The 13,901-nt window shown below is 44.7% G+C and overlaps 1 protein-coding gene across 2 annotated transcripts; it reads left to right on the forward strand.

The window, feature by feature from the left end:
- The first annotated feature begins 8,888 nt into the window (after positions 1–8,888).
- Positions 8,889–13,605, forward strand: LOC113020130 (keratin, type I cytoskeletal 13-like). Of its 2 annotated transcripts, none has more exons than XM_026163842.2 (8): positions 8,889–9,154; positions 9,933–10,524; positions 10,965–11,047; positions 12,120–12,276; positions 12,367–12,528; positions 12,810–12,935; positions 13,013–13,236; positions 13,371–13,605. In XM_026163842.2, exons 1-8 carry the CDS (start codon positions 8,904–8,906, stop codon positions 13,531–13,533), a joined length of 1,758 nt encoding a protein of 585 aa, XP_026019627.2. In that variant the 5' UTR covers positions 8,889–8,903; the 3' UTR covers positions 13,534–13,605. The 2 variants fall into 2 exon arrangements, with proteins under 2 accessions (XP_026019627.2, XP_080156142.1); XM_080300016.1 differs by having other exon boundaries at positions 8,940–9,154; positions 9,919–10,524.
- Positions 13,606–13,901: the final 296 nt, after the last annotated feature.

Here is a 13,901-nt window from a genome sequence, read left to right on the forward strand (position 1 = left end):
CACTAATCCTCGTTAATGCTCTGACGGTCTGTGAGGTCCTCATAACTTCACTTTTTTTAGTTTGCACTGAACGAAAGGCTCACTGAGAGAAAGTCCATTGTTGGCCAACAAAGGCTGAACCTGATCCTGGAAACTGTTATTTAATGTTCTTGGGAGGCAAACAGAGGCTCGGAGGCCAAATTTGGCCATCCAACATGGAGTTTTCTTTCCCAGTACCTCCCCTCTGGTCCCAATTGGCCACACTGGGAGGAAAAATAATGTCAGCTTAAAGAAAACCAGCTTTATCAAATGAAACCAACAGAGGATTTAACCTGCTGCAGAGGCTCTCCTTTTTTAACGTCTCATACCCACATAGAAAATTTGGTATGGCCCTGATCTGGCCCTCACAATGTGCTTACACATGGCCCACATACCCATACCTAAGAATGATGGCCCTTTGGTGGCCCAGATCAGGTTTGCCAGAGGTGGCCCACACATGGGCCAGCACAAGGCCAGTTGCAGACACACTGCTGGCCCTGTGCCGGCCCAGGGCCCTGTTTCAGGAAGCCGCTTCAGTGCAAACTCTGAGTAAGTACACCCTGAGTTAACGAAAACTCTGGGTTTTCGGTTTCACAAAGCGAGTTTAGATTAATTCTGAGTGAGTTACTATGACGACACACTCCGTGAAGCTAACCTGCCCCCTAGCAGGTTTACTTCAACTAACCCTGACTGTCTCCGCCTCTTTGTCAGAAACCTGACTGTAGGAAGTGTCAGACATGGCGTGCTCCTTCCTTGAAGAGCCAGTAGATGTTGAAGCCCAAATTCTCCGCAGAGCTCTCCGCCGGGAGAGAGTGATCAGAGCGCGTTCGGACATTTTATCATTTCCTGATGATTTCCTGTGTGAACGTTACAGTTTTTCAGCACAATCTATAATTTATTTGAATAACATCCTCAGGCCTAATATTGCTCATGTGACATCGCGGACATCCTCTCAGTTCTGTACATATTATTTGTATCGCACTTCGGTTTTTTGCAAACGGGAGCTTTCTGTATAATATTGGTGACGCTGAGCACGTTTCCAAGGCTACCGTCTGTCGGGCAGTTGCACTGAAACGTCTCCTGTACTCGTTTGTGGTGTTCCCCGTTCATAGACCCACAAGATTTATCAAAGAGGGATGCCACAAAATTGCAGGTATCAGGATGAACGAAACTTAATTCATGATGTGGTGATACTTGAACTACTACTTAAATTGTACATTTATTCTCACGGTTCCCAGGCGTGATTGGCTGTATAGATGGCACTCACATTCCAATCATTGCTCCTTCAGTAAATGAAGGAGACTATGTGAACAGGAAGTCTTTCCACAGCATTAATGTACAGGTACATAGTTCCCTGTAGCATTTCAAACTAACAAATTATTTCATTATAGTAATGGATGCTAATTTGTGTTCTCTGCACTGTGAAGATCATATGTGATGCTGCCAACATTATCACAAATGTGGAAGCCAACTGCTCAGCCTCTGTGAGTGGTGGTGGTGGAGGACCCCCACCTGTTTTTCGGGCCTCCGCTTTTTTTCTGTTGGCTATAACGGGTCACATTTGAGCATACAGAGTAAGCAAATATGTACTTGTAATGTGCTCAGATAATTTCAATAAGTGCTTACAGAGGGGAAATTAATGTAGCCTCTAACTGCAATTGATTTACATCGGACAAACAGACCAAGCACTATGGCTCATAATACAATTACACCTTACCTGTTTGGACTATATTTTTATATTTCATTTTTACTTGCTGCCAGGAACGTTTGGGGCCTGTTGGGTTGCACCTGCGCTCACATCACATCACAAAATAAAATGTATAAAATAAAAAATAAAATATAATAAAATAACGTGTTAAATGGGTGGAAATCCCTAGATCAATGTTTAAATTAACACTCACGCATTGACTCTGTCGGCTATGTTTTGCCATGCATGCTCACTTTCTTTTGCAGCTGAGGCTGTGTTACTTTTTTTCCGCAAAATTTGCATGTTATCGGCATATGCTGCCATCAGAATTTCGGCCTCAAGCGCTGTGACATACATTGACTGCGCCTTCTTTCCCTCCGTCTCCATGGTGACTCGCTTAATCTGTGCTCCACTAATCAGGGCTTTATGTATCCTCGTGCGCGCGCTTAACTTGGGGTTAAAGCAACTCCGCGTTGACTGAACTAATTGTTATCAGCCTTTCTGAAACCGAATATTCCGAGTTGGACAGTTCGGGGTTACTCAACCCTGAGTATCATTTTTCACTCTGAGTTTTCTAAACCGGCTTCCTGAAATAGGGCCCAGATGTCAGCCTAAACTGTATTTCAGTGTTTGCTATTATCCACACACACAACAACAGCAGCCCCTCTCGCTCAGTTTTTGCATTTGGGCTCGCTCGCAATGTGTTGCTCGTGCTCTCAACATTTCTGCCCGTGCGCGCTCAATTCTTTCTCTACACCGTTATATTTGTTCCACAAAACCAGCCAATCACAGACTTGGATGCAAAAACATCTGATTGGCTGTTTTGGTCTCCAATCAGCTCGAAATGACAAAATGCAATATCCCAGAATCCATTTCGACCAAAACTCAAACGAGGCAGTGGCGGAGGAACACAGAGTTTGAAGTATTACTCTTTCTGGGTCACAAAATAAACTTTTAACCTCCTAGGACCTGCGTCCACCTATGTGGACATCACATTTTGGGTTATTTAGACCAAAATACTCAATTTTGCTCTACAAGGGCCTGATATCCACTTAAGAGGACATTATACTGCTACTGTTCTATCAACATTTTAAACGAATATCCTCATATGTGGCTCTTATTTTTCTTAGAAACAAAAATCAGGTAAAAACAAACAAACTGGTAATTCTTTGTTTTTACATTCATCAGGTCGCAATCTGCCCAAATATCAAAGCGAAATCAAAAATGTACGCCGTGGAGGTTAAAACATTTTCATGCAAGAATGTTTCTGTGTAAACTTCAAATATCTGCTCGATTCATCAAGACATCACATATTTGCATAAGTGCGCCGACGTTTTCGGAGATGCCTGTTACCCACCAGCTGACCGCACAGCTGGACTGGCCATTGGGCATCCCGGACATTTGCCCGGTGGGCCGATGGTGATTTTACATTTTTATGTTTGTTTGTTTTTGTAACGGTCTAAACAATGAAAGGTGGTGGATTAGCCATGATCAACTCTGGGCTGGACCAATTACGACACATCCGTATTGAGGGGAAAAAGAACGCGATTCGTCCCGGACTTCAGCTACAATGAAAAAGACACAAAGCTGGAGTTACTCTGTGTTTTTGCTGCACAGCTGCCTCTTCTCCTCTCATTCTCTCCCCTCCCTCTCCTGTTGCTACTTCAATCATGAAACTGATCAATGATCAGCTGATCGTCTCTCTTGTTTGTTTATCACCCACTTTGCGCCAGAAAGAGGAAACCAGTGGATGTCGAGATAAACAACAGCAGCACGTTTAAGCTTGATCAGCTGTTGTTAGAATTTATTTAATATTACTTTCTAGTATCAGCTGATGTTTGCTGGAGCCTGTTACGCCCCAGTCTAGGGGTACAGGAACGCAACATAAGTTTGAAAAGACTGCCCCGCCCTGGTCCCCAAAACCATACACAGAGGGAAACCAATTTCTTAGTGAATTGTGATTTATTCTCTACACTGCAAAAATGAAGCTCCAGGGTGAACAAAGGCCAAAATAACAAACAAAACAAGCTAAGTCAGGAGGAGGTGCTATCTAGAACCCTATGTGAAATCAAACATCAAACAAAAGACAAGCGCTACACCTAACTCCCTAACTGAAATAAACAGGAGAAAACAGTGCAAGGAGAAACAATATGGCAGCTCACCCCTTCTGTTGCAGTGCTATTTACAATGAAAACTAATGTACACACTATATACAAAACTCAGAAAAGCCGCAAAAATCACAGGCACAAAAGTCTCAGGTTTTGGAGGCCAGGGTCAGGTCTGCTGCTGCTGTCAGTGGCTGCCCCGGGACAACTGCTGGTGAGGGATTTGAAGAAGATCACATGGCCAGGGGACCAATCAGCAGCCGTCAGCTCATCCACTCCGGGACCTGCAAAGACTTAAAGGCACAGACAACAACAGCCACCAAAACAGATTATGGACAGGGCCATAACACCCCCCTTCCCAAGACCAAATATCTCCCCTAAAGATGTTTGGCGCTTAGGGGTTCCGAAAACCACGTGACAGCACATCTGCCAGTACATTCTCTGTCCCTTTTTTGTGATGGATCTCCAGATTGAAATCCTGTACTAAGAGGGACCATCTCATGAGCCTTTGGTTAGAATTTTGCATTCGGGTCAAAAACACGAGGGGGTTGTGGTCTGTGTAAACAATGACAGGTGCTGAACTGGAACCGACATAGACCTCGAAATGCTGTAGAGCAAGCAATAGAGAGAGAGCTTCTTTTTCAATGGTGCTGTATTTCTGTTGGTGGGGACCAGGGCAGGGCAGTCTTTTCAAACTTATGTTGCGTTCCTGTACCCCTAGACTGGGGCGTAACATAAAGTGGGGGCTCGTCCAGGACAACTGCTGGTGAGGGATTTGAAGAAGATCACATGGCCAGGGGACCAATCAGCAGCCGTCAGCTCATCCACTCCGGGACCTGCAAAGACTTAAAGGCACAGACAACAACAGCCACCAAAACAGATTATGGACAGGGCCATAACAGAGCCACAGCTGTAAAGCTGCTGCTCATGATGTCGGTTTGGAAACATGAAGGTGATACAAATCATACACATATACCAACAAGACAGTGTACATCACTGTCACAACAGTGTTTGTTTCAGTTCAAAGGCTTTATGGTTTTTCCTGTAATACCTGGTGGTGTAGTCGGTGATTTTTTTGTCAGTTCAGCCTTTTATATTATGTTTAACCCGAGTGACCACCCGGTCAGCTGGTGGGTAACAGGCATCTCCGAAAACGTTAGAGCACTTGTGCAAATATGTGATGTCTTGATGAATCGAGCAGATATTTAAAGTTTACACAGAAACATTCTCACATGAAAATATCTTAAAAGTTTATTTTGTGCCACAGACAGAGTAATATTTCAAACTCCGCCACTCTGTGTTCCTCCGCCACTGCCTCGTTTGAGTTTTGGTCGAAATGCATTCTGGGATATTGCATTTCGTCATTTCAAGCTGATTGGAGACCAGAACAGCCAATCCGATTTTTTTGCATCCAAGTCTGTGATTGGCTGGTTTTGTGGCACAAATATAACGGTGCAGAGAAAGAGTTGAGCGCTCACGGGCAGAAATGTTAAGAGAGCGCGAGCAACACATTGCGAGCGAGCGCAAAAACTGAGCGAGAGGGGCTGCTGTTGTGTGTGTGTGTGTGTGTGTGTGTGTGTGTGTGTGTGTGTGTGTGTGTGTGTGTGTGTGTGTGTGTGTGTGTGGATAACAGCAAACACTGAAATACATTTTTTGCACGCAGGAATGGATTTTGTTCACTCGAATTTAGCTTTTCTTCACTCAAAATAAATTTCTTCTCAAAATGCAACACTTGCACCTGCAATTTTTTCCCCCGTGCGCTCAGTAGTGGCACAAAAATACCGCCATAGCTTCCTAACTACATTCATACTCATACTCTTGCTGACTGGAGGAACCAGGGATCAAACCACTAAACTTCCGATCAGTAGGTGACCCGCTCTACCTCATGAGCTATAGCCACCTACTAGCAAAGACAAGTAAACCCTCACTAGGTTTTGGATCAAGTCTACACTCACAAACCTGTCAAACCTGCACTTGAAACGTTGGCTACCATAGCTGTATAGTATTGCAACACAGCATTTGGGTCTTCTAACTAAAATAGGAAAATAGGAACATAAATAGCACCATCGCCTCTGTCAGTGCGCCCCTGGGCAGCTGTGGCTACAATGTAGCTGCCATCACCAGTGTGCGAATGTGTGGATGAATGTGTGGATGACTGAATTTAGGGTAAAGCGCTATATAAATACAGGCCATTTACCATTTTTTACCATCATTGCCAGACCTGGCAAACATCTGGTTGACACTCTGCCATGACACCAGCCAGTCAGAAGTGCCACCTTGATACCAGATCCGGGCCAGACCGGTTTTCTATGGGCCTGGGCCACATACACCAAACCACAATCGAGCCAGATGTTACATGCCATCACATAGACAGTACCACCTATGCCAGGCCAGGCCCATATCTGGATGACATACCACTTATCATGCCAGAAGTCAGCCAGCAGTCCTGGCTTGACACCAGATCCGGGCCAGACCTGTCTGCTATGTGGGATATCTGATAACAGACACAATCGCCGGTAGAGTCTGCATGCGTGCGCTCCTGAGCAGGACTCACATTTTGGTCTTTGACTGTTTTTGTCATTCAGCGGGGATCAGGCCCAAGTTTAAACAGCTGATTTCACCTTTGTCCTACTGACACATGAGGAGGAGGAAAGACTTTAAATCCCAGGAACGGCATCTTTTTTACAGTTTGCATTCAGTGAAATAACGAGAAAGTTCCTGTTTTATCTTCATCAGACCCACAGGAGACATGCCTGCGTGTTTTGGGGATTTGACAGATTTTTCTCGAGGAGCTGAGCTGGTCTGGAAACCCGGGAACGTACTGTTGAAAGGATTTCTCATTATCAGGAAGGTCTGCCTCCTAAAACTGCTCCAGACTCTGGAGTCTGTTTGAGTTATTGTGCATTATGTTTGATGCTTATGATCAAGTGGAGCGAGCACACAGACAATCTGCAGTCCAGAGTTTTTATTAGCAAAGAGCTCCTCCTGTGGGATTAATACCAATATAAAAAATCACGTGAAATCAAAATCAGCCCAGTGAAGTCTGAATATTAAGTAATGATCAGTTCAACTTGGCAATAAAAAAACAGCCCTGATTTTGTTTCTCGCGTCAGTGAGCGATGAACAGACGATTTTTACCTGACTGAAACTGAAGAAGGAAAAAATAAAACTCGGACTGAAACTAATAAAATAACAAATGTAAACTATAACAAGTATGATGGCGGTGGGACGGTTGTTAAAGCAGATGGATGATGTCATCCTGCTAACAGTGGTCTAGCAGCGCAACAGCCAAGCACAGTTTAGCGGTTACCAGCACGCAATTAGCTGCTGTGAAATTTGTTTATCTTCGGCACGAGCGCGTGCTGCAAGCAGAGGCCACAGTTTATCTGCTCCTTCAAAGCTCCTTATGATGACCTGGATGACTGAGCGCCTTCACAGACCTCATCTAACAGTTTTCCAGGTTTCATGCTGAGCTCCTCAGAAATAAAAGATGCTAAATAGTCTTTAAATCCTTAAAATCATCACTTCATGCGCGCGGACTGCGTCCTAGTCCACATCCACAAACACCATCTGCACACCCGGACTGCACTATGAAGCGCTCTGCTTTTGCTTCGTTACACAGAAGTTTTATTCATTTGTTTGTCATTATCACCTCGATCAGCGAGTGTTTGGCCCTGCAGCCTGGGAGCAGCGGCTGGCACCTGCAGCATGAATGCACCCAGCTACACCCACACCACAAAAACACTTTACAAATCATTAAAGCTGTGATTACTCCCATTATACGCGGACGTGTCAGGACTCGTGTGCGCTCAGAGTCGTGCAGGAACGCTTTCCCCCTACAAGACGGAGCGCAGACTCGCACCATCAGGTCACATCAGGCCATCGGGGCAGCTCATCTGTCCTTTTCTGTCCTCGTAAAATGTCCACAATCAGAACAAGAAATGTTTTTATTTTATTTATATAAGTGAGTGGAATGAGTCTTCAGTTGAATGTTTTTTAATAGGCAAAAAATACTTAAATAAGTAAACGAGTCGAATTTTTGTCTCTTTTTCCTATTTTTGCTGATCCGTGACTTAAAATCGTGATCTGTGAGATTTTTGATCGTTGCACCACTACTTTTGACCAAAACCACCCCGTTCCTGTTGGTGGAAAAATGCACCATGTTGACCAATGAAAAAATGATATGGCCACATGACATTTGGTTGTTTAGGAAGAGGCGGAAGATTTAGGAGTGAGAGAGAGAGAGAGAGAGAGAGAGAGCTTTGAGATGTGAGAGATTTGTGACGTTTAGCGTGTTTGCAGTGTGTAGTTAATGTGTTGTCTTGTGTAGTTAGTGTGTTGTGGATAGTTTTGTGTTGTGTGTCAGAACAATGAGGCGGCTGCTGTCTCCAGGTAGAAACAGCAGTGACACACCTGCTGCTGTCAGAGCTGCAGGTATCAGGCTGTGATGTTTCCTTTATAGTGGACAGAAATATTTGGAGTGGCACAAATAATTTGTGGCATCTTATTGAAGAACAGCTGATTGTTCTGTAAACAGTTTGAAATGGTTATTAAAAAAGGGTAAAAGGTAAATGGCTGCAAATAACTTTGTTGTTTGCAAACCTTGTGCATATGATTTTAAAACTGACAGTTTATATTTGTATTTAAAGTTATGAAATATGATTCATTAAACATGTTTGTGGTTGTTACAGTAAAAATATCACTTTTTCTACTTGGATTTTATGTTTTTTGTCTGATTTTAGATCAGTTGTGTTAGTACAATCTGTCAAAATGAAAACATGACTATAAATTCAGACACGTGAGGCTGTGCTGAAAGGATGAGACCAAACAAGGCAAATAAATAGTTTTTAAAGGTGAAATTAGGAGGGAAAATAGTTAAAAATGGACGCTTATACCCTGGACCCCAGAGGGTTAAACGTTTTTTTTAAAGTAACACAATAGTTACTTTTCAAGTAATTAATTACTTTTAGAATATTGTAACTCAGTTACTAACTCGGTTACTTTTTTGAAGAAGTAACTAGTAACTGTTATTAATTACGCTTTCAAAATAACTTGCCCAACACTGGTTAGGATCAGCAGCATTTGCCCAGATAATGAAATTCTGGAGCCTTCTTGGGACTCCAGACTACTTGGCTCAGGTCAGTGCTGCTGTGTGGAGCATGGAAAAGCTGCACAAGTCCAGTAACTGCATCAAGTCGTCTCAGTCTGAAGGCCAACAGAGCAGTGGGCCGACCTGGAGCCTGCAAGGAAAAGGAGAACAGGGAGGACGGAGAAAGGCTGGGCACCAGACCCAGACAGGGCCAGGACAGAGCGGGAGGAGCACTGGGCATATTATTTACTGGAGGTGAGATCATTTCAATTTAAACAACAGCAAAATTCTTTTTATTTGCATCACAAATTTCATGCAGATTTAATTTAATTTGTTTGCATCTTTAACGAGGTTCTCATCACGTCTGGCGTGGAGTCAGAAAACCTCGCCTTTGGCTTTGTGTTTGTTTAACATGACACTATAACTATGTCAACAACTAGGACGCTCTAACACTCAAAATATGAGTAAAGTGAGCAACATTTTTCTCATTTTAAACCTAAGATTGAAATTTCACTTTAAAGTATGACAGTGAAATATCCCTGATGACTCGAATGGACGTGTTTTATGCTTTATGGCTCTGGACAGGCGTGGATGAAAAATGGCTGTAAAGCTGCAGGGCTGTGGTTCTCTCCGGCTCAGAATCGATGGGTTAATGCTTATGCAGGATAATCTCTTGAGCTCTGCGGCTTTTCAGAAGTGTTTGGTTGAACTTTGGACCTCGAGTTTCAGCCGCTCCTCAGTTTACTGAAGATTAAACTGTTAAACGAGCATGAAAGCAACACAACACATCAGGAGAGTCACTCCTGTGCGGCTGAGACAGGATTTGTCTTGATCGGAGGCTCTAACTAAATATCATCTGTGTCTGAACTGGTTTCCTCGAACCTGTCAGCCCCTCTGATGTGAAATGAAACTTGGCGTGATGTCTGTTATTCACTGTGTTGACTGTGAGTGGATTCCACATTCTTAGGCACACCCTAAACCATTAAGCTTTCTGCTGTTCGTGACTGAAACAATCACAGGTGTCTCCTCCCAGGCTCGGCGCCAGCTCACCATCATCCCTCCTCCTCCTCACTCGCTCATCTGAGAGTATAAAAAATCCTGCGCTGTCTGAGCGCTCCACTTTCTCCTCTTCAGCTGAAGCAGAAAGACAGCATCCTTCATCCTCATCATCACACGAGACGATGTCCTTCAGGTCTGCTAGTGGGGGAATGTTCCGGGGCAGCAGCAGGTCCCTTTCCGGCGCCATGGGAGGAGTCAGAATGTCTACTGCTTCATCCGCAATGTCTCTGTTTGGTGGTGGCGGTGGTGGAGGTGGAGGTGGAGGTAGAAGTGGATCTGCCTACAGCTTTGGCTTCAGCGGTGGAGCAGGTGGCGGTGGAGCAGGTGGCGGTGGTTTCGGGTTTGGAGGTGGTGCTGGTGACAGCGTTGGGCTCTCTGCCAATGAGAAAGCCACCATGCAGAACCTGAACGACCGTCTGGCCTCCTACCTGGACAAGGTGCGCAAGCTGGAGGCGGCCAATGCCGAGCTGGAGAAGAAGATCAGAGAGTTCCTGGAGAAGAAGACCTCCCCCTCCTCCAAAGACTACAGCCAGTACTACAAAACCATCGCAGAGCTGCATGCAAAGGTAGGCTCACCTTTGTTTAGTCACATGACCAAGGTGCACGCACAGCATTGCTCAGCCTTGCATCAGCTTCATCTTCAGCTCCAGGATCTGTTTCCTGAAGCAGAAAAAAGCAGTGCAGTCAGAGAGTAAAGCACCACAAAGCATTTAAAAACACAAAGGAGGATGTGAAGGTGAATAAGAGTCAGAACAGAAGGAAACACCCGAGAAAGACGAAGGTGTGACATCACAGCCTCACACTTTCATCACTTTTCACAGAAACTAAGAAAATCTGTTTGTGCAGCGCGAAGATAAAAGAAATGAGCAGATTAAAAACCTCACTGCAGAAATGTATCATTTATATTTAAGATGACATCATCACATAAAGCTGAACTCGGTGCTCTGTCAGTTTGTCTTCACCTGTAAAATCGGATATTCTTAAACTGCCCTGTTTTCACCTTCAGATCCAGGATGCTACCAAAATCAACGGTGGCATCTACCTCTCCATCGACAACGCCAAGCTGGCCGCTGAAGACTTCAGGCTCAAGTGAGTGAACGAGTTTGTTAATGAAGCCAGCAGTTCATTTATGACATGTTGAGTATGAATGAAAAACATATTTCAGGGTTTGTTTTTCCAGTCAAATATGAATCAGGGGGACTCGTAGTGGCTCGTGTTTAGGGGAAGCACACATTAATCTTAAGACCTCAGTCTGAGTTTTTAAAAGACTTTTTTTGTTTCCTGTTCTCATGCTGTCCTCCTGTAGCCCAGCATGAGCAGAGCTCTCTTTTTTTCCTCTTGTACTTTCCCATTGTAGTGTACATTTCAGTGTTTTTCTGTAACGCTACCGTTCTCTGACTGTATCCCCATGTGATGTCTGTGTTGTGTGTGTAAGGTCGGGGGGCGGGTTCATTCCACTGCCTGTGGTGAATAAAATTTTAACTTGAACTTGAAAAGATTTTAATAAGCAACAGAAAATAAAGAAAAAATGTAACAGTAACTCCACAGCTGTGTGCAGCTAGCTTTTTAATTTATGACTTTGTCACGCCTGCAAACAACAGCATGACATCATAATTAAATAACGCTCTTTCAGATCCTAAACCACACCCACTTTTCACTCACTGTCACTCTTATTTCCTTAAGGTAGCTCTTGCTGTATATTAGCACTATTCAGGCTTTGCAGTCACATGACCACTAACCATGTGATGTTAACTTGTCTAATGCTGGCAAACAAAAAAAGCCTAACCAGCACTGAAGTGTGCGTCCCCCTGTCGCTGGGCGAGAGAGAACCACCGCTGTGGTTACTAGTCCAGCGCTAAAGTCACGTTTACATGGAGGAGAGCAGCTCGTGCGCAAACAATCCTAACTTCTCGCGGAGCGGCAGTAAAACAGGAAGCAACGAACGCTGGCCTTCAAAGTAAAAGCAACTTCTTCCTGCTGAAGCCAAAACATTTCAAACAGCAGAGCTTTTACTTTAAACGTTCTTCTTTTCAGTTTCAGTTTCACTGCTGCTCAGAGAGTCGTTGGTTTGCAGATAGTTCGACGGCTTAGATGCAACCAAATGAGGTTTTTCTGTTTCTGATTGTTTGGGAAATTTCTGAATGCTTGTGTTCTTCTGCAGGTACGAGAACGAGCTGGCCATGCGTCAGTCCGTGGAGGCCGACATCGCCGGGCTCAGGAGAGTCCTGGATGAGCTGACTCTGACCAGGACTGATCTGGAGATGCAGATCGAGGGCCTGAAGGAGGAGCTGGTCTTCCTCAAGAAGAACCACGAGGAGGTCAGTGAGCTCTTGCTCTGTGTTTGGGGATAAATAATATCCCAGCTATTAATAGATGTCCATTAATGTGCCTCCTGGTTGTATTTGTAGGAGCTGCTGGCCATGCGGACTCAGATGAGCGGTCAGGTAAACGTAGAAGTGGACGCTGCTCCTCAGGAGGACCTCAACAAGGTCATGGAGGAGATCAGAGAGCACTACGAGGGTCTCGCTGCCAAGCAACGCAAAGAACTGGACGCCTGGTTCCAGGCGAAGGTGAGGCAGGATTTTTAACTCAGGAGATAAACAATCCCAGAAGATGAGCCTCTGACTTCTTCTCTAGCATCACCAGGATGTTTCTGGGTTTTCCATTCAGTTTTATTCATACAGAAGAAACCACAACCAGCTGTTGTAAAGACTCCACAATAATACTAATGGCTTGTTTTGTAGACACTGAGCATGATGGGTGCATCATACCTGGTGGCTGGATGGACGAGGGGTGAATGACTTAATATTGATCTAAATAAACATCACAACATTGTTTTTGGTCCTTTCAGTCCGAAGCGCTGAACAAAGAAGTCGTCGCCAGCACAGAAACCATGCAGACGTCCAAATCAGAGCTCACAGATCTCAAACGGTTGCTGCAGAGCCTGGAGATCGAGCTGCAGTCACAGCTCAGCATGGTCAGTATCACAGCACACAAAGGTTTTCATAGCTTTCCAGAAAACACACTGAGCCTCCTCCTCTGTGCCTCCTGCAGAAAGCCGGGTTGGAGGGCACGCTGGCTGAGACTCAGAGCCGGTACGCCATGCAGCTGTCTGGTTACCAGAACCAGGTACTCATGCTGGAGGAGCAGCTGTCGCAGCTGAGGGCAGACCTGGAGCGGCAGTCCCACGAGTACCAGAGGCTGCTGGACATCAAGACCAGGCTGGAGATGGAGATCGCCGAGTACAGGAGGCTGCTCGAAGGAGAGGGCACCGGCAGGTCAGAGCCTTTACCTGTAAAAACGTTTAGGACAGACAAATATGAAAAATGCTTTAGTGACAGCAAACAAATGTTTCTGAAATATTTATGTTCAGTGATTAAATCCAGACGGTCCTGTTTGTCTCCTACTGCAGTAAAACCACCACCTCCACCACCTCCAAAACCTCCTCCTCCTCCACCTCCTCCACTGCCTCCTCTGGGCCCACCAGCGTCACCACCAAAAAACAAATCGTCATCGTAGAGGAGGTCGTGGATGGGAAGGTGGTGAGCTCCCACAAAGAAGAGGTCACCCTGTGAGTTCCAGCAGAGGGCGCTCTCACAGAAATGAACATGCAAATAAAAATCCGCTGAGGAGTTTCAGAATAAAAATGCGTTTTGTGTCTTTTGTTTGGGCTGAAATTCAAATTAAGTTCAGTTAAATTAATCAGGTCCAGGAAGTGATCAAATATACTGTGTTAGCTGTTGAGTCACAGTAATTTCAGGTCCCTCATCTTCGGAAACTGTCATGTAATTGGACGATTCACTCAAAAGCTGGTTAAAGGTGTGAAGTTGGTGACAGTGTTTCTGTGAAGATGCAAGATGCAGTCAAAGGACAAATGACTGAGATAGAGCAGGAAGATTGCACTCACGCATTTATTACTTCCAGGCTGGACGTTTGTTTCTTC

This window comes from Astatotilapia calliptera, chromosome 4 (assembly GCF_964374335.1).
Source record: "Astatotilapia calliptera chromosome 4, fAstCal68.1, whole genome shotgun sequence".
NCBI lineage: Eukaryota > Metazoa > Chordata > Actinopteri > Cichliformes > Cichlidae > Astatotilapia > Astatotilapia calliptera.